This window comes from Galleria mellonella, unplaced genomic scaffold (genome assembly GCF_026898425.1).
Source record: "Galleria mellonella isolate WM207_F2 unplaced genomic scaffold, CSIRO_AGI_GalMel_v1 utg284, whole genome shotgun sequence".
NCBI lineage: Eukaryota > Metazoa > Arthropoda > Insecta > Lepidoptera > Pyralidae > Galleria > Galleria mellonella.
The window spans coordinates 406,715-431,683 of NW_026442065.1; the positions used below are offsets into that span (position 1 = coordinate 406,715).

At 37.1% G+C, this 24,969-nt stretch overlaps 3 protein-coding genes across 6 annotated transcripts in view; 2 read left to right on the top strand and 1 right to left on the bottom strand.

Moving 5' to 3' along the window:
• Positions 1 to 10,709, top strand: part of LOC128199965 (227 kDa spindle- and centromere-associated protein-like) — a 30,225-nt gene extending 19,516 nt beyond the window's left edge. For both annotated transcript variants that reach the window (XM_052895563.1, XM_052895564.1), the window contains exons 16-20: positions 2,094 to 2,263; positions 3,306 to 3,479; positions 4,771 to 4,883; positions 6,108 to 6,174; positions 6,420 to 10,709. In XM_052895563.1, the coding sequence (XP_052751523.1) occupies positions 2,094 to 2,263; positions 3,306 to 3,479; positions 4,771 to 4,883; positions 6,108 to 6,174; positions 6,420 to 6,519 (624 nt within the window). In that variant the 3' untranslated portion in view covers positions 6,520 to 10,709. The remainder of the gene's footprint in view (positions 1 to 2,093; positions 2,264 to 3,305; positions 3,480 to 4,770; positions 4,884 to 6,107; positions 6,175 to 6,419) is intronic.
• Positions 10,710 to 10,714: 5 nt separating this feature from the next.
• Positions 10,715 to 23,634, bottom strand: LOC113516155 (trichohyalin-like). The gene is made up of 13 exons (XM_031908977.2): positions 23,414 to 23,634; positions 22,886 to 23,043; positions 21,340 to 21,515; positions 20,078 to 20,281; positions 19,560 to 19,680; positions 18,489 to 18,659; positions 17,957 to 18,078; positions 17,137 to 17,280; positions 16,401 to 16,500; positions 14,276 to 14,452; positions 13,204 to 13,431; positions 12,137 to 12,232; positions 10,715 to 10,794 (listed from the first exon to the last, which is right to left on the bottom strand). The coding sequence occupies exons 2-13, from the start codon at positions 23,039 to 23,041 to the stop codon at positions 10,720 to 10,722; spliced, it is 1,770 nt and encodes a 589-aa protein (XP_031764837.2). The 5' UTR covers positions 23,042 to 23,043; positions 23,414 to 23,634; the 3' UTR covers positions 10,715 to 10,719.
• Positions 23,635 to 24,165: 531 nt separating this feature from the next.
• LOC113516154 (protein transport protein Sec31A) overlaps positions 24,166 to 24,969 on the top strand; it is a 33,409-nt gene continuing 32,605 nt past the window's right edge. The window contains exons 1-2 of one of the 3 annotated variants that reach the window (XM_052895539.1): positions 24,166 to 24,252; positions 24,452 to 24,672. In XM_052895539.1, the coding sequence (XP_052751499.1) occupies positions 24,470 to 24,672 (203 nt within the window). In that variant the 5' untranslated portion in view covers positions 24,166 to 24,252; positions 24,452 to 24,469. Of the gene's footprint in view, positions 24,673 to 24,969 lie in introns of all 3 variants that reach the window. The other 2 variants (XM_052895540.1, XM_052895541.1) reach the window with 2 other exon arrangements.

A 24,969-nucleotide genomic window follows, 5' to 3' on the forward strand; every position in this document is an offset into this window, starting at 1 on the left:
GTTCGTGTCAATGTCCTCTCATTATACACGCTGAGATTTTTGTTATTGCTCGTTTAAAAAAATATAAAATAATATTAAAGCGTGTCGCTGTCACCGTATGCCGCTGACAGTTAGCTATCACTGACTACTAAGCGATTTGAGCGTTCTGTTTTTGAAATAACTGCTGATAGGAGGGTAATGAAGGAGATATAATAACTTTTTTTTTTATGACACAAAGGAGGCAAAAGGCATGCAGCCCGTGTGTGAACGATCTGCAACGCCAGGCATGTCGAGTATTTCATTAATTGACTAACATAACAATAGCATTATGCCATAAATTTAGAATAATATCTGCGGTTCTAATATAACATAATTGCGTTTCTTGCGTTATGAATATGCAGTATGTATTGTGTTGTTTATTGATGTAATTTTATGTAATCTCTTCTTACTAGTTTTTTTACGAGATAGTATTCTTTCTTTCTCTCTTTGTTTCTTTCTTTTATTAGATACAGGTTGCAACAACATTGAGTGCAGGGGGAACGGGATTGTTACTGATGGAGCAATATACGCAACCAGGTCGACCTCCTCGCGGTTCCCCCTGGAAACTGTCGTGGTTAATTCCTGATGAATTCGTCATGATGGGCTAACTGGCCTGTTTTCATTCTCATCTGTCACCCTTCACTGGTGCTCCGCCAGCGTATCCCGTAAGCGCAGGCGGGGTTACCATACCATTTTCACCCATCAGAAAAAAACATTGAGTGCAACAAAAGAAACCTTATTATTGACAGTAACTTTTTCAAAGCAACGGAATTAATACATAAAATTTTTTATACAACTCTTGAGCAATTTATATCCGTTCGCCGGTTGTGAAGGTACCATTGCTGTTTATTATTCGTTCGTTATATATGATGGGGCACACAATATACATTTATAAAGTATCATTAAAATCAGTTAAGCGGTTTTGAAGATTAGCGTGAACGGACGCCGTGACACGGGATTTATATATATTGAAATATATAAGATATCTTCTAATATAATACAACTGTATAAAAAAAAATATAATAATGAAGCTACCGGAGGACTCTAGATAATTCTCCTCCGGTACCCTCATTGTTTTTTTTATGCAGCTTAGAATGGCAAACAAGCTGACGGCCCACCTGATGGGAAGTGGTAACCGTCGCCTATAGACATGAGCAGTACCATGGACATAACTGTTTTGCCCATGGTACCTCCCCATGCGTTGCCATTCGTGAGGACTCAGGTGTTATTCCTCTGTACCCTGTAAATTCACGCCACATCGCACCCTTCAAACCGAAACACAGCCATGCAAACACAACAGCTTCACGGATGAAACACGAATGGGACAGAGGTACCCAAGCAAACGACTTTTGTACAAAGTCTCTCTCTGTTTCCACACACATCATCGTCATCATATCAGTCATTAACTGTCCGCTGCTGGACATAGACCTACCCCATAAGGGGAGTTTTGCCAGTAGTTGTCACGCTTGGCAAGCGGGTTGGCAACTGCAATTAGGCCTTGGTGGTGTTTTAAGAGGGACGCTGCTGCTCATCCCTCGGTTGTTAAGTTCTCTCAGTTGCCTCTTACGACACCCACGGGAAAGGAAGGGATGATTCATTCTATGCCGGGACCACACGGTTTCCACACACATTATAAACCAGCGTTTATAATGTGTGTGGAAACCGTCGCGGCTTCACACGAGTGGACATTTTTACATTTTAAAAAGTGGTCATTAAGGCTGCACACGCGACGAAAGCTTAAAAATGCTTCACTGCTCTGCTCCTATTGATCGTAGCGTGATGAAAAGTATACTGTAACCTGCCCAGGAGTATGAAGAATAATTGTACCAAGTTTCTTTAAAAACCGTCGAGTACTTTTTGTTTCTATAACGAACATACAGACAGACAGACAAAAATTTTACTGATTACATTTTTGGCATCAGTATCGATCACTAATCACCCCCTGATAGTTATTTTGAAAATATATTTCATGTACAGAATTGACCTCGCTACAGATTTATTATAAGTATAGATTAAATCGTATGTCTTTTATTTATGCTATTGTTTCTATAAATATTGTTATTTCTTTTACACAGATACGCTACCTTCACGGTCGATGCCTGCGGCTAGAGAGCTGCCGGAAAGCGCTGGTGTGGCAGAAGAGGTACCTGCAGCGGGTGATAGCCGGGTACACGGAGCTGGAAAATAAACTACGGCTGCCCTCCTCGAGGAAGGTGGAGAGGAGCCACGGAAAGAAACGGTTCAAGTGAGTGCTGGTTTGTTATTACAGAGGGCAGGGGTCGGCAGACTGTAATGGTCCCGTAATTAGTTTGCCAACTCAGTGATATAAAAAAAAGTGGTCTGGCTTTCTGGACTTTTTTTTAATGGATGATAATGGTAGGTAACCTTAGCTTAATATCTGAAAGTGCCCTTCATACGCTTTATGTTTTTACCCAATGGTTAGCTGGTAGAGAATGCCATATGGCATTAAGCTCGCCATTTGTACAAAGTTTTATTGTGCAATAAAGAATAAATAAATAAAAAAAATAACCCTACATGTGCTAACGGTATACGCTGGCGAGGTACCAGAATGGAATGATAGATGAGAATGAAAAAAGCGGGTCAGTTCAGTTAACCCATTGTGATGACTACACTTATTCAGCACGATGGTTTCCAGTGGGGGGGACCATAGGGAGGTCGACATGATTGGGTATATTGCTAGCAATAGGCTCCATTATTAATAATAAATAATTTTTTCTCAAACATGCTTGGAAATATGAGCATTATTTTGACAATCTTCTTCGAGATAAATCAAAATTGCCGTACTGGCCTGAGATACATGCGGGCAGCGGCCGGCAAAAGTTGTATGAAAATCCATATCTGTCGTGTTTTGCGGCCAGATAAATTACTATGAAAACTCATATCTGTCCTGTAATTTAAAAATGGACTGACCTTTTACTTCGAAACATGGCTACCAAGGAGGTAACTAATAAAAGGTTTTATTTAAATTTCGAACTGGCTTGCAAATAGAAAGCTGTTTGTTGAAAAAAAATAAGGGAACATTATGGGGCGTGAAAAATTATTATTGTTCGTTATTCGTCATTAAACTTAAAAAGTAAAATTGTGCTTTTAATTTCCGCGCATTGTTTGAGAAAAGTACTATACAAGCCTTGGCCATAACTAGGCATTGATGGACTTACGAATGTGTGCCTCGGCTACGCCTCGGCCCACATTTGCACGTTCGTCCATCAATGCCTCAGTTGCTGGTCGCTGCAGTAATATACTATTAATATCTTTTGGTGTACCAGGTGCGCGGCTACAGTGATCATAATAGTGGTCCGCATGGGATTCCTGGTGCGGCGACGGCAGCAGGCGCGCGCCGCCGCCGCCGCCGCGCTGCTGCAGCGCCCGCTCGCCACGCCCACCACACACGTCACGCTCGCCACGCCCACCACACACGTCACACTCGCCACACCCGCCACGTGAGTGCCCCAAGTCCACTATTGCTAATTTCATAGTTGGTAATCTTAATTTAATTTAGGTTATATTAATTTTTTGGTTTATTTTTTTTACTTTTTGTCTGTGTTATATTGTTCTTTTTTTCTTGACTGAGTCAATATACCTACATAATTTTTAAATTTCGCCTAATATGAGATTTTGTCATATGGTCCCGATATGCAATGGGCCATTCTAGTAAAGATCCCGTAAGTGTAATAAAAGGCAACTAAGGGAACTCAGTGTTTGATGGACGGGCAGCAACGTCCTTCTTAAAACATTATTAAAGTTTAACTGCGGTTGCCAATCCACTTGCCAAGTTTGGCAACTACTGGTAAATCCTCTCTGGGAATGGTCTCTGTGTAACGGCTGATATAATGATGGTGAATATGACATTGTCATTGATTTAGGTAACTGGCACTTTATATTTGTAAGTTATGATTCGTGTTACATGTATTTGGTTAAAGTGCATATATTAAAATTTCCACTGCATGCAGTCGTTCGAAAATTTGGCATTTAAGAAATAACTACAAGCTAAAAATTAACTTATCTAACTTAAATCTAGATCTAGAATTTTCGAATTAATGCTGAACAAGTATTTTTCTGGATTACTCGTTAGGCAAGATAAGGTTTAGCGAATTTCCTTTTGTATTAAAAAACTACCTAATTTCATTTTTAATGCATGATAATGAAATGGTTACTCCACATGTGCTACCGGTGTACACCGGCGGGACACCAGTGAAAAATGACTTTTTTTATGCAACTTAGAATGGCAAACAAGCTGACGGTCCACCTGATGGAAAGTGGTAACCGTCGCCTATAGACATGAGCAGTACCATGGACATAACAGAGTATACTGTTTCGCCCATGATACCCCCCATGCGTTGCCATTTCTGAGGACTCAGATGTTATGTCTCTGTACCCAGTAAATTCACGCCATATCCCACCCTTCAAACCGAAACACAGCCATGCAAACACAACTGCTTCACGGTAGAAACACGAATGGGACAGAGGTACCCAAGCAATCGACTTTTGTACAGTCTCCCTCTGTTGCTCTATCGTGACGAATTCAACAAGAATTATTCACGATGGTTTCCAGGGGGAACCATGTGGAGGTCGACCTGATAGCGTATATTGCTAGCAATGGGGCTGTTAAACTACATTGCTAACAATCCCTTTCCCCACCTAATATCGTTTAGTTTTTTTTTTTTTGTGAGCTTTCACAGATCGATTTTTTTGTATAATAGTAAAATTGTAAATTGTGTTTGTCGGTCGCAGTGCTGGTCAGTCGGCGGCGGACGCGGCGACGCTGCAGCAGCGCGGCGTGCCGGCGGCGGCGCGGCGGCTTCTCAAGCACGAGTTGCGGCTCAACCTGCCCTCCTCGCCCGCAGGTCAATGTGATTACTTACATTATGTACATACAGCGTCTCCATACAAATGCAACGAGAAAAACGGGACAACTTGGTCATACAATTTTGCGCAATAAATAGTTACGAGTGATTCTTTTGTAATTTCTATTTTTATTTTGTCTTATAATTTCTGCATCTTTTTAATGCGTAAAAATATTTTATTTATTAAATAATACGCCAAGATGCATGTTATGCGTATACAGAATATTGACAAAAAAAAAAACTAGTCAGCTAATTTGACAATTAGCTAACAAAAAGTTGACCTGATTTTGAGGCTCGATGCTTTATCTATATACATACATACGTATCCGTCACGCCTGTCTCCCATTAGGGTAGGCAGAAACAATGGAACGCCAAATGCTTCGATTCAAACAAATCTCTTTCGCTTCTTCCACATTCATCAATCTTTTCATATATGCTCGCCGGTAACCGTCGCCTATAAACATGAGCAGTACCATGCACATAACAGAGTAGTATACTGTTTCGCCCATGATACCCCCCATGCGTTGCCATTCCTGAGGACTCAGGTGTTATTCCTCTGTACTCAGTAAATTCACGCCATATCCCACCCTTCAAACCGAAACACAGCCATGCAAACACAACTGCTCACGATTGAAACACGAATGGGACAGAGGTACCCATGCAAACGACTTTTGTACAAAGTCTCCCTCTGGTAAGTGTAACTGTGTAAGATCAACACCACAATCGTAAGAAACTACCTACGAAGAAGCGTGCATTGACCGCGAGCTACATACATATCACGCGTCGTGTGGATCGTAAAATTTCAAATACATTGCGCGGCGTCAAAACAAGGATCGTTAATTATATGGCTGGGGTGCATTTCCAGTGGGAAAATAGTCTGCCCTCTGTTTCAGAGCATTCATCAGAATCAGCTGTTTTCGTTTTGACCAACCTATCCCTTCCACCCTGTATAGCAGTGATTTTTTTTTAATGGATGATAATGGAATGGTAACCCCACCCGCGCTGTCGGTATACACCGGCGGTACACCAGTGAGGGATGATAGGTGAGGATGAAGTAGGTCAGTTAGCCCATCGTGACGAATTCAACAAGAATTGTTCACGATGGTTTCCAGGGGGAACCGCGTGGAAGTCGACCTGATAGGGTGTATTGCTAGCAATGAGTTCATTAGACCCCGTTACTAACAATCCCTTTCCTCCCAATACTGAATATTTGTTACGTTACAGTTGGCGAGTACACGCGACGGTCGCCGTACAGCGCCAACACGCCCCGTGACGAACCCTTCATACTGAGGTTTGTAGCAGTATTATCTACACTAATATTTTAAAGAGGAAAGATTTGTATTTTTGTATGTATGTTTGTAATGAATAAACTCAAAAACTACTTTGCCGATTTCAAAAATTCTTTCACCATTAGAAAGCTACATTCACCCGGAGTAAAATAGGTTATGTTTATTGTTAGAAAAGATCCTTATTAAAACTTTAGTAACGTATCTCAAGGTGTAAAAAAATGTATATAATACAATGACATGTCCGCAGCTCGCCCCGCGGCGAGGTGGCGACGGCATACCTCAACAAGCTGGACCTTGTGAGCCGCTGCCTCAACCGAGCTATGGACGCCTCCCGGGACCTGCCCTGAACGACATCTTGTCATCCCACGACCTAGCTTGTCTCACTTCGCGTTGTCGATCTGCCTCGCTTGGTCAGTCTGCCTCATGTTGTCAGTCTGCCTCGCACTGTCAGTCTGCCTCGCGTTGTTGATTGATCACTAGATCCAACCACCGGATTATTCTTTTATGGGGCGGTATGCCACGTCGAATGTGATATTTGAAGACAAATTAACATCCCATTGGAAAAGTATTAAAAGAAAAATGTAAGATATTTTATAGTTTGTAATTTTTATATACTTAGGTATAATAAAAAAAAAAATGTTATGATCTCAAGCCTTTTGGTGATCAGATCTGAGACAAGCGAATGTTAATGAATTAAAAAAAAAAATGTTTTTAAATTTGTGTGTGGAACAGTCTTCAAATTTAGAATTCGACGCGGCGACACCCCTAGCATTTCGTATTACACAGTATCCATGCATTTGTTACTGGCAGGTAGTATAAGTATTAGATTAGTGCCAAACCTTATTTGATCGCGTTACTTAATTTATTTGTTAGCGTATTGTTAAGCCGGAGTACGTAATTCCATGGATTTCTTTAATGTACGATTGTTGACACTCCGCCTATGTGTGTTTATTATTTCGTGCGAGATGTAAATGTGTTTTTATCGTCCGTAGTCGCCATAGACTAGTTTTTTTTTTTTTTTTTTTTTTTATGAATATCAATACCAAATTTATTACTGGCTGGATAGGCTTTTTTCTTTTTTCCATTCTCTTTACAAATTAAGGTTCTTTTTTGTTAGTTTATTGCTAAATTTGTGATTTAAACATAATTTTATGGCGTCTATACGACACTGAGATGTAAATTTCAGTCTTCTAGACACCGCGTGTCGTCCGTACTTGCCTTAGAACTAATTATAACGACAGACAAACACAATGTAGATATTTTATAGTTAAAAAATTTAGATGTATTTTTCAAATTATTTATTCATTTTTGTAAATAGTACCTAACTAAATATGTTTCCCATTTTGACATGTTGTAAGTTGACATCACATTATCTTGTAGAATAGTTTACAATGTTCTCGTATCGACTATAGTGACTTATTACGTTTTCGAAGATAATATGGGGTAGACATATATATATATATATATATATATATATATATATATATATATATATATATATATATATTATTAAAAACTATTAATAGCTAGTTAAATTATTTGGCAATTGCTGTCAATGATAATTTTAATTATATCCATAATATAATAATAATAAAAAATTGTATGGTTCCAATATCGACATACGACAACATAACCTTCAAGAAAAGAGTATATTCCTTTTTAAAAGGCCGGCAGCACACCTGCAATGCCGCTGGTGTTGTGGGTGACCGTGGGCGGCGGTAGTCACTTACCATCAGGTGAGCCGCATGCTCGTTTGCCCCCTGTGTTGGAAAAAAAATCGATTTCAAATTATGAAATCGAAAAATTATTTTTATATTTTTTTTTCACTCTATGGTCACGAATTCGCATTTAGCTGCTGCTAATAACGCCTTTGTCCACTAGTGGGACACTAAATTGACTATACATTAATTTTGAACATCCCTATTCATAAACATCGTATAAATATATTTTAATCATTATTGAAAACGCTTCAATAATTAATTATTAATACTTTATTAGACATTTGACGGGTTTAATAATTAAAAAGTTACATGTCGATACGGGAAATGTATTTTATAGTTAATAAACAATGAATTATAGCACAAACCGATGCCATTTCGTCAATAGTAGCAACAGTATGGTTGGTTGACGCACGAAAGTACAATTTAGATGTAAGTTAGTTACGAACACGACTAGTCGATCGACGTGCACACGAATTTGCAAACTTTTATGTGTAGCTGCCTAGGGCGTTTGCACAGACAACGGGCGACGTCTACATTTGCTGTTATTTTACAATATACAGATAACGCTCTATATAAGCAACACTCTTTTTTTATACAACTTAGAATGGCAAACAAGCTGACGGCCCACCTGATGGAAAGCGGTAACCGTTGCCTATATATATATATATATATATATATATATATATATATATATATATTTTATAAAAACTTTTATATATATATATATAAAAGTTTTTATATAAAAAAAAAGATTTAAAACTCAATGATACTTTAATAGGATTTTTATTGCATGATTATTATCTGCACTGTTTGAATTAGAAATAAGATATGTCTAAAGTTGTTTTGAATTATGGTAGATACTGCAGATGTTGCCAGTTTTACGTTTAAACCCTCTTGAGCACCGTTATATCTTAGTAATCAAGTATTTAGGTCAAAAACAATTTAGTATTCTGCACACACAAAAAAAAAATAAGGCATTTTTATTGTAGATTTTATTGTATCATTAGATCGATAAATAAATTACACAGTAATATCCCTGTTAAATATTTCGTCCAATTTTAGTATCTATAATAAATATTCTTACTCTAATATGACTATAAATGATTGTTGTTGGTGCAGGAAGGTATTTTTTAAACTTAATTTATTAAACATATTTCGTTAATATTTTACTGAACTAAACATTGAAAAGGAATCACTGGTTATTTGATTACAATTATTTTGTTTAATTCAGCCACCATTTGTATGCAAGCGACTGGCAACACTAGAAGATCCAGTACTGGTATTATTAATAGAAGTTTAACCTTTCCATATTAGTCGTCAGTGGCCGATAACGCCTCCTTGTGGCCGCTGCAGGTCTAAAAGGGGGCGGTAAAAGAACCAGAAAAAAAATGGGGCCGTTGTGTAGAGATTTGGGGGGTGATTAGTTGATCTTGAAGTAATAGTGGTTTTTAAGTAGGTGGAAAAATGGGGGCGCTAAAAAATAATTTATTCTCAAAGTGGGCAGTAGACAAAATAAGTTTGGGAACCCCTGGTCTAGTTAAATATTTCGTTATGTTTTCTCGCTGTGAACACGTCTCTACAGCTACACATACAACTTTGCCGGACATTAGAGCAGGCGGTGTTATCGTGGATCGTCTTGTGATTGTGTAAAATTGATATCAAACGATCCATCCGTTAATGCTGCCTGTTCAACGTAACGTTAGACAATATTGTGCAAGCCAAAGTAAACGAAAGTATTACGAATGCTGTGTTTTTAAGAGAGGATTCCATATTTTTTCATGAGATTCTTTGGCACATGGTCAGTTAGCGCGGCTAATCTATGTACAATTCCAAACGTTATAAAATTTATATAAATAAATAATGCCTTCGAAATATTATTGTTTTATACAAAATTTTAATTATTATAAATTAAACATAGGTATTAAATATAGACCTTTACTTGTAGGTTCCATTTATTTTATTGATTTGTTAATTTCATACATACATTAAGGTTTCAGGCTCAATAATTTGATAAAAATTCAATAAGTATGTATATACAAATTTTAAATACACAATTGGGACTTAACGCTATGGAAAAGCTTTTACAGATATATAATACCTAAATATCTGCTTCTTTATTGCCGACGCTTCGACGTGGATTGCACCACGTCGTGGTCACGACGGAACGTTTTGACGTAGTGTAATCCACGTCGAAACAGGTGTGTAGGCATTATTTACCTGTAAAGGCTTTTACATCGCGTTAAGTTCCGATTGTGTATTTAAAATATGTTTAAACAACGCGAAAGTTTAAAATGAAGTATGTTTATCATGTCCAATAGCTTGAGTTCAAATATAAAGATTTTTGACGAGTTAGACATTTGCCTAAATAGTTGTAAAGTGTTTTCTCTATTAATTTTTAGAATATATACCTTAGGTTAGATTAGTGACTATCTTAAGATTTGACCTCACAAATATTATATTTAGTATTTCTGTATCTAATTTTGGAATTGTAAATGGAATAGGTTTCAAAAGTTGTTTTTGTAAAAACCGTCGACGAATAATCTACACTCAAAACGACCAAAGATTTGATTATTGTAATAGTTAAGTGCTAGTTAATTTACGATTTTAATAATTGTATTAAGAAAAATCACCGTTTAGGACGTTTACAAACATTTATTACTGTTCTCACAAATACATTTGACATCCACCATTTGCCTCTAGTCACACGATTTAACGTAAAATTCACACTCGTGCCATAAATGAACGCTCTCTGTGTTGAAATGACGAACACGTTCTAATGTTGATATGAATAAATTAAAAATATATTATTTTCTAAACGTTGTCGTTTTATTTCTTCGTCTCGCAGCGGCAGCTCTCCGCCGGGCAGGGGGGCGCCTTTATACGCGGAAGAGTTAGGTCTTTCTGTTAAAATAACAGCATTATTAGAATCTTATAGATGCATTATGGATGGATGGGCAGTAGCGTCCCTCTTAAAACATTTCAAAAGCCTAACTGCGGTTGCCAATCCGCCTGCCAAGTATGGCAACTACTGACAAAACCGTCCCAAGAGCTTATAATAGCTATAATGATGAATGTATTAATGTATTAAAATGCATTATGGTAATAAAGTATTTTAATATATTAAATAGATCTTTCAATCGACTTCATGGGGGGAAAGGGATTGTTAGTAATGGAGACTGAGAATCCCATTGCTAGCAATATACCCAACCAGGTCGACCTCCTCGCGGTTCCCCCTGGAAACTATCATGGTTAATTCCTGATGAATTCATCATGATGGGCTAACTGGCCTGTTTTCATTCTCACCTATCACCCTTCACTGGTGCTCCGCCAGCGTATCCCGTCAGCGCAGGCGGGGTTACCATACCATTTTCACCCATAAAAAAAACCGACTTCATACAAAGTAGAAGGAGGATAAAGAGGTTCTGAATTCAATTTTAATTTTTTTATTCCTATTATCTAACACTGTCAGTTCTAAACCGATTTGGAAATATCTTTTTTTTTATCTAAAAGGAATACATTTAGGATACTTACAGATTAGTTCCATAAAAAAATTAACAAAATCGGTTAGGTAGTTTAGTTTTTTAGATCAATTTAATTGATTTTGCGTGTGATTATTCAGTGTTTTAAAGTCATTACAATTGTTTTGAAGTCGGTTTTTTTTATTATTTATTATTTTTAAAGATGATACTAATTTCAAGAATTCCGCTTGGTTTTTTTTATACACCTTAGAATATCAAACAAGCTGACAGCCCACCTGATGGAAAGTGGTAACCGTCGCCTATAGACATGAGCAGTACCATGGACGTAACAGAGTATACTGTTTCGCCCATGATACCCCCCATGCGTTGCCATTCCTGAAGACTAAAGTGTCATTCCTCTGTACCCAGTAAATTCACGCCATATCCCACCCTTCAAACCGAAACACAGCCATGCAAACACAACTGCTTCACGGTAGAAACACGAATGGGACAGAGGTACCCAAGCAATCGACTTGTACAAAGTCTCCCTCTGGTAATTTCTATACAAAGTATTTTCAGTTTGTTCCTAAATTCGAATAATTACTTAATTTATTAGATTGGATTCCATGTAACTTTGACTTTGTACAAAACGTGTACTAAACATAACGAACTTGCATCAAATTACAAAAATCAGAATGTACCTATTCAAAAGTCATCCTGCAGCATAATGCATTCAAATTGTTACATAGAATTTGAATTATAACAAAAATATTAGACATATTTACTTGGCTATTCTTCCTTTGTAATCCATTAGCACGACCCTTCCTTTTATAGTCGTCCGATTTCTCTTCCTTCTCTTCACTCAGCTTAGGGAGTCCAGCCTGTTAGAAAAGTTGATCTTACAATTTGTTTTACTTGAGTGGCGACCCCATACAGGCAAACGTAAGTGGGATGCCACCCACTAGATAGATAGTGACGACCTCAAATACATTGCAGAGAGTCAGTGGATGTAGGTGGCTCAGGACCGTTCCTTTTGGCGGTCTATGGAGGTCCCTCCCCCATTATATGATGATGAATTTAAAAATAATAAGTATCACAATGATTAGTAAATATTACTTAGATACATAGAAATAAGATACTGGCTGGTTTCATCTAAGTTTAATCAAAACACGTTTAAAATATAAAACTGTCTATTATATTTGTTTTAAAATATATGTATTGAAAAATAAATATATTTTAAAACAAACAAAAATACTTAATTTTTTTTTGTAATGATTTAGAGATCAAACTGAGTTTTTATGAAATTAACTCGATACATCGAATATATCAATAGCTTTTCAAAATATCGAATTGATTCGATGTATCGCGTTGCAAACATCGAGTGATTTCGTTACATATCATATAAACGTATATCAAATAACTCTATTATGAACACTCAATTTGTCCTACATTTATTTATTTATTTATTCATTAGTACAAATATGTGTACATGGTGGACATAATGCTAAAAGAATTCTCTCCCTGTCAACCATAGGAAAGTGTCAGAATACTCGAATGCGGTACTACTAATTATTGATATACATACATACTAAAATTACATATATAAACGAATAAATATATATGAATAACAAATATACTTACACATATATGACATATACTATATTATACACGAAATTGAGAATAATATAAAGCACTTACTGCTCGGATAAAGTAAAAAAGTGAGCGTGAACGTTTTTTTTTAAAGACGGTTTAGTCGATAGTCTCTTAATGGCATCAGGAAGCGCGTTCCAGAGTCGTGAAGAATGTAGGAGAAAAGAGTTTTACTACATTCGCTTTTAATTATACATTATACCTTCCCTATCTCCTGCAAGCCGTTCTTTTTGCCCTGCGGAACCGTGTCCGGCTGTTGTTGATCCTCTGGATCGGACGCGTCTGGATCCAAGTCCGTCGGCGGCGGGGCCGGCTCTGTGTAGTTGGGGTCTAGCTGGGAGTCGTCTCTCGGCGCGTAAGATTCGAAGTGTTCCTGCATCGATGCTGCCAGCTCCGGCATTGGGTACAGTCGATGTAGCTTGCAGTAGCGCTGTTCAATGATATATCTTAATGTATTTGGCAGAATACACCTTATTTGGTAAAAGAGTGGGGTCTAATAATTGAACCCTGAGGTACAACTATGTATAATTTCTAATAGTTTTATTTGTAGCAAATAAGTAAATTGGTACATGTTGTATATAATTTCTTATTTTAAATCAGTAATATAGTACAGGATTTTACTATAATACTTACGATGAACAAACGTAATAAATGTATTATACATAATTACGAACTAACGAAAAATCTAAAATAATTTATCAAAATTTGAAAATTTAAAATAAAATTATGTTATTAGTGGGTAGTCTCGTCTGCGCTATTAGTATACATTGTCGGGGTACTAGTGAGAGATGATGATCAAAGAAGAAGCAGGTCAGTTAGCACGAATTGAACCATAAATCAATAACGATAGTTTCCAGGGAGAACCGAGGAGAGGGCGATTCGACGGGGCACATTACTAATGAACATGGGATTATTAATCCATTAACTATAAATCCCTTTTTCCACCGTGCTCGTAGTTGGATCGCTCAAGTAATTCAAGGGGCAGTGAACCTATGTTTACTCTAAAATAGCCGGTGGGGGAGGGATTGTTAGTAATGCGAACTACCAGTCCCATTGCTGACAATATATCCTGTCAGGTCTATCTCCACCAGTTTCCCCTTAGCAACCATCGTGCTGAATTCCCGGTATATTCATCACGATGGGCCAACTGGCCTGCTTCATGCTCACCTATCATCCGTCACTGGTGCCCCGCCGATATACCGATAGCGGGGTGGGGTTGCCATTCTATTATCACCCATTATAGAAAGGTAGCCGGCGGGGTGGTGTGTACTAACATGCAGGGCGCGGCGCAGCGGGCGCTCGGGGCGGCGGCGGCGGCGCGCGTCCCGCAGCAGCGCGGCGCCGCGCGCCAGCACCGCGCGGTCGGCGCGGCGCCGCTCGAGCTCGGCGCGCGGCCCGTGCAACTGCCGCGTCTCCTCCCGCCACCGCGCCTCGCACTCTTCGCGCTCGCGCTGACCACAATAATAATAAATAGGTAAAACCCTGCTCCCTAAATAGGTAAATCCTGTACTTTGGGACAAGCAGTGCTCTTCCCTGTACGGTATAATGACACAAAATTATATAAAAAAGAAACAATAAAAGTTAAGGTACTGATACAGCAATACCAGATATAATATATATTACCAGAGGGAGACTTTGTACAAAAGTCGATTGCTTGGGTACCTCTGTCCCATTCGTGTTTCAACCGTGAAGCAGTTGTGTTTGCATGGCTGTGTTTCGGTTTGTAGGGTGGAGTATGGCAGTGAATTTACTGGATACAGAGGAATAACACCTGAGTCCTCAGGAATGGCAACACATGGGGGGTATCATGGGCGAAACAGTATACTCTGTTATGTCCATGGTACTGCTCATGTCTATAGGCGACGGTTACCACTTTCCATCAGGTGGACCGTCGGCTTGTTTGCCATTCTAAGTTATATAAAAAAAAAATATAATTTGTCCAAATAATATTTTGCAGGTGAATCTTCACTGTGTAATTTGTGAGTGTACGGAATGGATGAGTTATTGTAAAGTGGCAGTCGTAACCTAAGATACTGTTAATAACAAATCTTCAGTTTCATCATACCTCTTACTTAATAACCAATCACTAACTTTTGCATATATGTTTAGTTTTTGAAAATATAGATAATTCCTTATTAGCTTTTTTATATAAATATGGTCCCAAAAATTATAAAAACTTCCGAATAAATGATGTGTGAAATTTATTATAACTTTTTAAAGCTGGAACATCATTAACTCTTCCTTTATACTCAGAAATATTTGCATCAAACTGATATATAGAATGTTGTTTACTTATAGTATTAAAAATATATAATTAACGGACAGAGAGAACAATAGGGTTTAGCAATCTATTTTCCCGCCAAAATCGGTATAGACAAAATCGATTGCTACATGTCTATTCTCTTCAAAACCGGAATAGATAAAAACGAGTGCTGAATGATTCACTTCAAAGGTACATGTCTTCTTAGGAATTCATTATTTATTTAATTTTTGTGGTACAACAACAGATTACAAACAAAACTTTTAACAATAGAATACAACAATAGCATTATAAGTTTGCAATCCAATTATAGTTGTACTCAACATTCACAGAGGTGAATCGGAATAGGTTGATTTTTAATACAAAAAAAGAATGAATGATAAAAACTACATACAAAATTAGGATCAAAAACAAAACTACCAAACTATGCTTATAAACTATTAGGTTATCAATGTATGTAAAGTGCTTCGATACAATGAACATTTCTGATAGAATATGTCAATATCCGATTTACAATCAATGTCATTGTACAATTTGCACATTCTGTACATTTAAAAGAAATAAATTTATTATTTATTTGCAGGCATAAATGGTAATTACTTATAATTACCAGAGGGAGACTTTGTATAAAAATCGATTGCTTGGGTACCTCTGTCCCATTCATGTTCAACCGTGAAGCAGTTGTGTTTGCATGGCTGTGTTTCGGTTTGGAGGGTGGAGTATGGCAATGAATTTACAGGGTACAGAGGGATAACACCTGAGACCTCAGGAATGGCAACGCATGGGGGGTATCATGGGCGAAACAGTATACTCTGTTATGTCCATGATACTGTTCATGTATATAGGCGACGGTTACCACTTTCCATCAGGTGGGCCGTCAGCTTGTTTGCCATTCTAAGTTGTATATAAAAAAAAGCATAAAAAGTCATAATTATCGAAGTAGGCGATGTATATGATTTTCCACAATACTCGTTCCATTACATTCAGCTTTTTGTCAGCTTATTTGCAATTTCAAGTTGCATAAAAGATAAACTTTTTCAAAACATCTTTGTATGTTCGTGTTGAGCGATTACTATTAGTGTTCGATACAATGTCACTAAACATAATATATAAGGTCTTAATCAGGTGTTTCAACATACCCACTGTTTGAGGATGTCGTCCCTGTACTCTTTTATTTTGCGTTCTCGCTCCAGTCGTGATTTATCTTTGAAGTCTTCGTACAGTTCTGCATTTTTGAATCTAAATATAAAAAAGAAATATATTACAAAATGCATGTATCAAAAGATTGATGAATGTGGAAGAAGCAAAAGAGGTTTTGTTTGAATCGAAGCATTTGGCGTTCCATTGTTTCTGCCTACCCTAATGGGGGACAGGCGTGACAGATATGTATGTATATATAAAAATAACGCAGGTACCAGAGGGAGACTTTGTACAAAAGTCGATTGCTTGGGTACCTCTGTCCCATTCGTGTTTCTACCGTGAAGCAGTTGTGTTTGCATGGCTGTGTTTCGGTTTGCAGGGTGGGATATGGCTTGAATTTACAGGGTATGGAGGAATAACACCTGAGCCCTCAAGGATGGCAACGCATGGGTATCATGTGCGAAACAGTATACTCTGTTATGTCCATGGTACTGCTCATGTCTATAGGCGACGGTTACCACTTTACATCAGGTGGGCCATCAGCTTGTTTGCCATTCTAAGTTGCATAAAAAAAATATTTTTCACTGTATTTTAAAGTACCCATATTAATGTAGTAATGGACAGAAAGTTGGATAAGAATTTTTAAACTATTTGAAATTACCGCCATTTTCAATACTACCGTTTAGGTATTCACCAATGTTGCCATATTCAATTAATTGAAAATGTTTTGGTCACCTGTTCATGATCTCCCACTGTCGCATTGTGTTGAACTCGTGTAGCCGTTGCTCCTCATCGCGTAAGAACTTGTTTCTAGTGTCAATCCTGTCCTGCTTAAATTGTGCCTTCTTGCGTTCATGCGCCTCGCGACGTGCTTCCGCACTAAACAAAATAAATCTTTAGTTGGTAAGTACATCGGCAGCTATTTGTTTAATGTAATAACTACCGGTTTAACTCAAGTGTAATTAGGCTGAGAAAGCTTGCTCGCATCGCAGCCGTTCACGACTAAGGGCCCCGAATGGTCTCGAAACTAATCGAACTTTCTATACTTAATTACATGTAAGTTAAACTTGTTATTGTTACATTAAAATATAATATGTACGAAGCTATTGCTTTACGTTTTTAATCAGTTAGGCCATTTTTTTAATTTATTAAAAAGTACCTATTTAATTAATTGAATATTTTTTTTTTATTTTACTCTAATAAAGAATTTATTTCCAAACATATTTATAGCAGAAAGTAAAGATTTTGAAATCCTATTAAATAATTATTACATCTAAATCTATTAGATAGGGGGAAAGAGATTGTTAGTAACAGGAACTATCATTGTTGGTAAATCTAGCAATATATCCCACCAAGTCGACTTTCAGGTCCTGAAAACTACTGTGGTTAAATCCAATGTATACGTCGCGATAGACTAATTGACTTGCATTCCTCTTCACCGGTGTCGGTGCCGGTGTCCCGCCATATACCTGCATCCTTCCACTTTCGCATTATAGTAATTGCTAAATCGCGCTTTCATCTATTTTTTTTTTTACAAAATTATTATAAATCTTACGCAGCTTCCTTCTCCTTGATTGCTTTTTCTAGTATAGCCTGCTCCTTAGCCTCGCGCGCTGCGTCGCCGGATTCCAACTTTTGGCTGATCTTTTCCAGCACGCGTAGTTTTTCTTCCTTTAACTGAATATCGGATTTGTTACTTTATTTCATGGAATTGTTTTAAAATTTGCATTTACAAATATTAAAATTTTGTAAACTAATTTTTATATACAAAGTTAAAGCTAAGAGAAATGGTAATTCAACTTTTCTCTAGAGCGAAGAGTATTAGCCAATGTGTTAGAAGAGCTTAATGCTATATCGTTTATAATTTATAAAAAAAAGGATTTGTAGAGAGGTAGACAGATAGATAGATAGATAACCTTTATTACCAGTGTTAAGAAAATGAAAAAAATTAAAACAATAAAAAGAAAAAAAAAATTAATGCTGCTGGTTGCTGGAGCCGCCTCAGCTGTTGCTATATATGTACAGCTCCAGCGAGAAGTACTTAATTTGCTATAGCTTGGGGAGCAAAAGAATTGAATGGCACGTGCCTCGTTCTCGGCGCGCGTGCGTAGCGCGTGGACGCGCGTGCTGGCGTCCTGCAGCACGAGCAGCAGCCGCTCGTCGCGGCGGCCGCGCGCCGCCTGCTCGCGCGACCGCCGCTCCGCCTCGTGCCGCGACCGTTCCATGTCCGCCCAGATACGCGCCTTCTCCTCCGCGCACTGCCGCAACGTACACGCCACTTACTGCTTAGCAACGATGCCTAGCCTAGGCCATTAACGTACGGAGTTGGAGTACATACAGAAGTAAGTTAACCTTTTGCCTCTGTTCAACTATATTTCAACGCAGCACGCCGTACAATAACCTACTAGTATTTTTTTTTTGATGGGTGAAAATGGTATGGTAACCCCGCCTGCGCTGGCGGGATACGCTGGCGGTGCACCAGTGAAGGGTGATAGGTGAGAATGAAAACAGGCCAGTTGGCCCATCATGATGAATTCATCAGGAATTAACCATGATAGTTTCCAGGGAGAACCGCGAGGAGGTCGACCTGGTTGGGTATATTGCTAGCAATAGGATTCTCAGACTTCATTACTACTACATTACTAACAATCCTTTTCCCCCCTATAACCTACTAGTTACTTCCTGTATTAAAAATAAAAATTTTATCTACTCTCTATGAGTGATAGAGTTCTTAAGTGCATCGCATATGAACACGAACACAGAAAAGTAAAGTAACCGAGTAAGCTACGAAACGCCACGCTCCATATCTAATCCAATTTATTAACGTCTATCCTCTCGCTAAATTCAGGGTAGATAGAAAGATTTTTTTTTTTAATTTTTTTTTACAACTTAGAATGGCAAACATGCCCACCCACCAAGGTCCACCTGACGGAAAGTGGTAACTGTCGCCTATAGACATGAGCAGTACTATGGACATAACAGAGTATACTGTTTCACCCATGATACCCCCCATGCGTTACCATTCCTGAGGACTCAGGTGTTATTCCTGAATCCTCAGGAATGGCATGCTAACTGAATGCTAAAGGTCATCATGGTATAGATACACTAGGCACTCATATTTTGAACTTAACTAGCATATTTGAAAGAATTTTACGTACGAATTTTTCTTTAAAATCCTTAAGATCGGCCATCTCTTGGTTAGCTCTGATGTTGTCTATCTTTTGAAGATTCAGCTCAGCTTCATACTCGATTCTATTCCTTTCTGCAACTTCACGTGCCCTATCACAGAACATTTGTCAATTTGATAGCTATAAAATTAAGTAAATTAGATATGCTTATAAATACAGATACTGTCACATATTTTTACATAACAAGGATCAATCAATCAATCATAAATCAATCGTGCTTCCTATCTAATCTTATCGTAAAAGACTTATCCTCCCAGGCTGATCGCACGTCTACCCAGAAGGATAAGTCTTTTACGATTCTCGCTTAAAACATTGCTTATACTTATAGTCTTGAATTGCCATTTCTGCCCAGTAGATTCACTGCCATATTGACATCTTTTAAACCGAAATATGCAGCAATACGAATAACAACATGTCTCTAAATGAAGTTTTACTGTACACACAACTATTTATTTATAACACATACATATGTGACAGAAAAAACTCACTGGTCTAGTATATCCTTTTGATGTTGCTTGTTGGCTTCAAATCTTCGCTTCCTCTTCAATTCCATCAGCTCGTGCCACTCCTTCGCTTTTCTGATTAAGTCATCGTCATCCTTTTTCTTGTGTTCCGCCTCTCTCTGCCGCTGTTCCGCAAGAAACTTCAGCTGTTCTTGACGCTCTTTCTGAATTACTGTCTCGATAACTGCGCTGGAGTTTGTGAATAAAATATTTGAAAGTATAAAATACCCACAATGTGGCATCTAACTGAATGATTTACTCAGTGGAACATATTTTCAGATATAGTATACATAGGATCTGTGTTTTTTTTTTTTTTTAATGGATGATAATGAAATTGTAGCCCCGTCTGCGCTATTGGTATACGCTGGCGGGACACCAGTGAGGGATGATAGATGAGGGTAAAGCAGGTCAGTTAGCTCATCGTAACAAATTCAACAATAAACCAATCACGATGGTTTCTAGGGGGAACCGCGAGGAGGTCGACCTGATAGGGTTTATTACTAGCAATGGGGTTGCTAATCCCCATTACTAACAATCCCTTCCCCCCCACATAGGATCTGTGTTGAAAAAAGTTTTTGTTATATACCTCTTCCCCGGGCATATTTATGTAAGCCTAGGCAAGGCATTTTACACTATGAATCATGATTTCTTTGTAGAACTATATCCTATTCTGAAATATCTGGTTAACACCTAATCAATCTTCACGCCAGATCCCTACTGCGTTAGCAGAGAGAATTAATAGAACATAAAAATATTTTAGTAGACTTGTATACAAACTCTTTTAATCGGGTTATCTGTAAGAGATTGCTTTTAGCGATAAGGCCGCCTTTTGTATATGCACATTCTGTATAAATACTCCTTGTATACATCTCTACTGTGCGCAATAAAGAGTTATATTATTATTGTTACTATTATTAAAATTGACTTTTTTTTAGTATGCACACATAGATTCAAGTTCCAAAGCCCTCGAACACATCTCTTGCTATATCTACGTTAGTGACCGTAACTCGTTTCATACATATGACACCCTGTGATGTTTTTTTTGTATGCAACTTAGAATGGCAAAGAGGCTGACGGCCAACCTGATGGAAAATGGTAACCGTCGCCTATAGACATGAGCAGCACCATGAATATAATAGATTATATTGTTTCGCCCATGATATCCCCATGCTTTGCTATTCCTGAGGACTAAGGTATTTAAATGGGGAGGTCTCTTTAGACACAACAATACTTCTACACTTAAATACCTAAGCAATAGTTTCGGCGCATCCTTGTTCTTGAAAACAGTATCCCTGGCGTTGTGCATGAGCCGCTGTTGTTCCTCCCGTTTGCGTCTCACATAGCGCTTGTAGAACATCGTGTTGGCTTGCTCTGCAGCCTCGATGCGTGCGCGCCGTAGTTCCTCATTGCGTTTGTTCACGTTCTATGTTCAATAAACAAAATCAGATAACTGTCTGACGGCCATAGGCTACACAGATTAACTCAAACATTGTAAAATCATGAAATACGGCATCAACTATAATCAATTACTTTTTAATATATATATATATATATATATATATATATATATATATATATATATATATATATATATATATATATATATATATATATATATATATATATATACATACATACATATCTGTCACGCCTGTCTCCCATTAGGGTGGGCAGAAACAATGGAACGCCAAATGCTTCGATTCAAACAAATCAATTACTTTTTAAAGTCTAATTAAATCTAATTAGGTACATCGGCGTGTGGTCCCGGGATAAAATGGATCAACCTTTCTTTTCCCGTTAATGTGTTAGTAGTTATCACGCTTGGTACATCCACGACGTGGTCACCTCTCTTATAGGGAGGTCTATATTCAACAATGGACAGGTAACGGCTGATATAATGAAAATAATAAAAGGTATGTGGTGAGATAATACTCACCAATGGTTTGTTATATACATATATCAACTTTTATAATATAATTGAATTTTTTATTAGTTAAAAACAAGCAGACAAACAAACATTTTGTTATATATATATTTATAACATGACGCTTGGTCACGGGACTCACTCGAAAGATGCGTGCTTTGTTATTGTTGGCTGCGCGCACATCCCGCGCACGGGCCAGCTACGAGAGGGAGTGTTTTGTTAACTTGGACAATTAAAAATTTTATTCCTTTATTGTAAGATAATAATATTTTTTTTTAATTATTGATTAAATTTATTTACAATACGAACCCTACTGTTAATCCTACAGATACATACATAAAAATCTTACATATACACTTATTACGTGACTCAAGACTTTCTTGTCATAATTGACGACACGCAAGTAATACCTTAGTTGAGAGGGTTGTGGCCCTATACTTTTATCTTTTTTTGATGAATGATAATGGAAAGGTAGCCCTGCCTGCGCTGGCGGGGCATCAGGGAGGGATGATAGGTTAAAATGAAGAGGCAGGTTAATTAGCCCATCGTGATGAATTTATATGCCTGAAATTCAGTACGTAATTAATTTATTTTTATTATTTATTAAGTAATTCTAGAATTCCAGGAAGCGACCTGATAGAGTACATTGCTAACAATAAGTAGTCTGCATTACTAACAATCCCTTCCCCTTCCACCTCTAAACGGGGGTATCATATGGAGTCAACTAAGCGAGAAAGCCCATTTTAAGGATTTTTTTATGCAACTTAGAATGGCAAACAAGCTGACGGCCCACCTGATGGAAAGTGGTAATCGTCGCCTGACAGACATGAGCAGATATAGGATAAACACTTCATATTAGTTATGTATACCTCGACGGAATTGGGCCATGATTTGGTCATCTCCCTGGAGGTGGCATCCAAGTACTGAACATATTTTCGCCGGTGTACATTTTCCGGGTCCTCCTTGTCCTGTTCGGTCCAGCGTACAATACGGCCCCACTCCGCTTTGCTTAGCGCTATCGGCATATCTGTCGATTACGATAATATATGTGCAGCTCATAATGTGATAATTTATTCTCAAAATACTAATACTGTACGCTAAATTTAGAACCAGAGGCGCTGCAAATTAATATAGTAGTATAGGTGTATAGTTACTTATGTATATACTTTAGTAGGCAACAAATTTAATACACTTCTGTATTAACTTTATAAATTCATATAGTACACTACCCTTTAAACAAGTAATTACTACCTAAATAGTAAAGCAAGCCTAGCAAAATAAATTCATTTAATTTAATTTCATTTAAATACGATCTATTAATTAATTATATTACTATATTTTTCGGTCAAAATTTTTACGGCAATTCGACTTATTAGTCTTCTCGCATTTATTCTTACCGGCCTGTGCTAATTATTACAGAAGTTCTTTTCTTGAAATAAAAAAAAATACGAGCGAAATACCAAGCTCTTAAAAAATTATGAAGAATAAAATATTCTCGCAGCAAATATCATAGTAACTGTATACAATATTATTTAGAAATTAATTAAATAAATATTTAAAATCTTTGACTGTATTGATTGCTAATAATTTCATATTGATATCAAATATTCAACTTGATTGTTGTTGCTATAGAAACAACGACTTTAGGCTTTTTTTTTATTATAAGCATGTACCTATTTTTATATTTTGTGTTAGTTTTTGTTATTTAACATTTAAAAGTAAATAAATGAGACAGAATTGTCACTGCACGATTATGAAACATAATTGACCGGATTTAATTTTAGACTAAAAATATTTATATAAATATTTTATTGGGAAAAATTGAATAATATAATCATGTCATTACTAAGGCAAAGGTAATTTGAGAAATAATGTTTAGGTAATTTAAAAGCAATATCGGTTACAACAACTTATTTTCATGAATAAATAATTTTCATAAATTTAGTAAAATATTCGAGAACGTGGAAAATAATTTTACTTTAATTTTTTTTTTATTATATTGTGATTATTAATATAACAATGTATGTGAGTTCTAGTAACTAAGAAAATTGGTTATTGTTTTAAAGTATGAAGTCAATCTTTTTTACTTAATCTACTGTTTTCTCCTGTTTTTTTTTATTGGCGAGCTATTGTTCTTTACTTTTTTAAGGTTGGCATCACTGCTTTACGTTGTGTCAAATCGGATCAAATGTTTATACGTCAGCCACGTTGGAAGTGCCAACACGGTGTTTTTATGGTAAATATTGCATTAAATTTATTAAAATTCCCTTTTTTTCTTGTAAAGAGAAAAAAAATATACTTTGTGTTATCGTAAAGTTTGTGGATAGAACTATAACTGTATGTTATTTAAACGGTGTGCACTGGTGAGAAGTGTGACATAATTCGTTAAACATATTAGAATATTGTGAATAGTATAGCGGCTTTTAACTTTTTAGTGAAATAGTGGCTGTAAGATGAAGTTAAAAGAGTTGAAGAGGGCGGTGAACATAAGCTGGTCGCCGGCGGAGCACTACCCCGTGCTGCTGGCGGCCGGCTCCGCCGCTCAGCAAGTGGACGTATCCTTCAGCTCCAATTCTTCCTTAGAGCTATACTCGCTGAACTTGGACGACCCTGGATTAGATCTGGAATTGAAGTCCAGCTTGCAGACACAGCATAAGTAAGTTATGTTCCAATTGGAACTGTAATTTTATGTTTCCTGTGTATTTTGTCAGAAAAAAGTTATATTTATCCCGTCATTGATTATTTCTTATCGTTATTAACTGTTCTAATCTAAGCTGTAATGGTCCTTTTTACTTTTTTTTTTTACACATAACTAAACCATATTAGATATATGATATAATTTTATTTACTTAAAAACTGCATCATCTTATAGACTTTCATCCAATTATGGGTTACACACTGCATTCAGCCTATCAATATTTTTCGTATATCAAAAACTTCGTGATTTTCAATT

What these genes read in the sequence shown, in the direction of transcription:
- LOC113516155 (XM_031908977.2), bottom strand. Translation starts at nt 23,041, where the DNA reads ATGCCGATAGCGCTAAGCAAAGCGGAGTGGGGCCGTATTGTACGCTGG. An exon ending in GCGCCGAAACTATTGCTTAG is followed by an intron (nt 20,282 to 21,339) that starts GTATTTAAGTGT and finishes CACAAACTCCAG; the next exon opens with CGCAGTTATCGAGACAGTAA. An exon ending in CGCTGCGCCGCGCCCTGCAT is followed by an intron (nt 13,432 to 14,275) that starts GTTAGTACACAC and finishes ATCATTGAACAG; the next exon opens with CGCTACTGCAAGCTACATCG.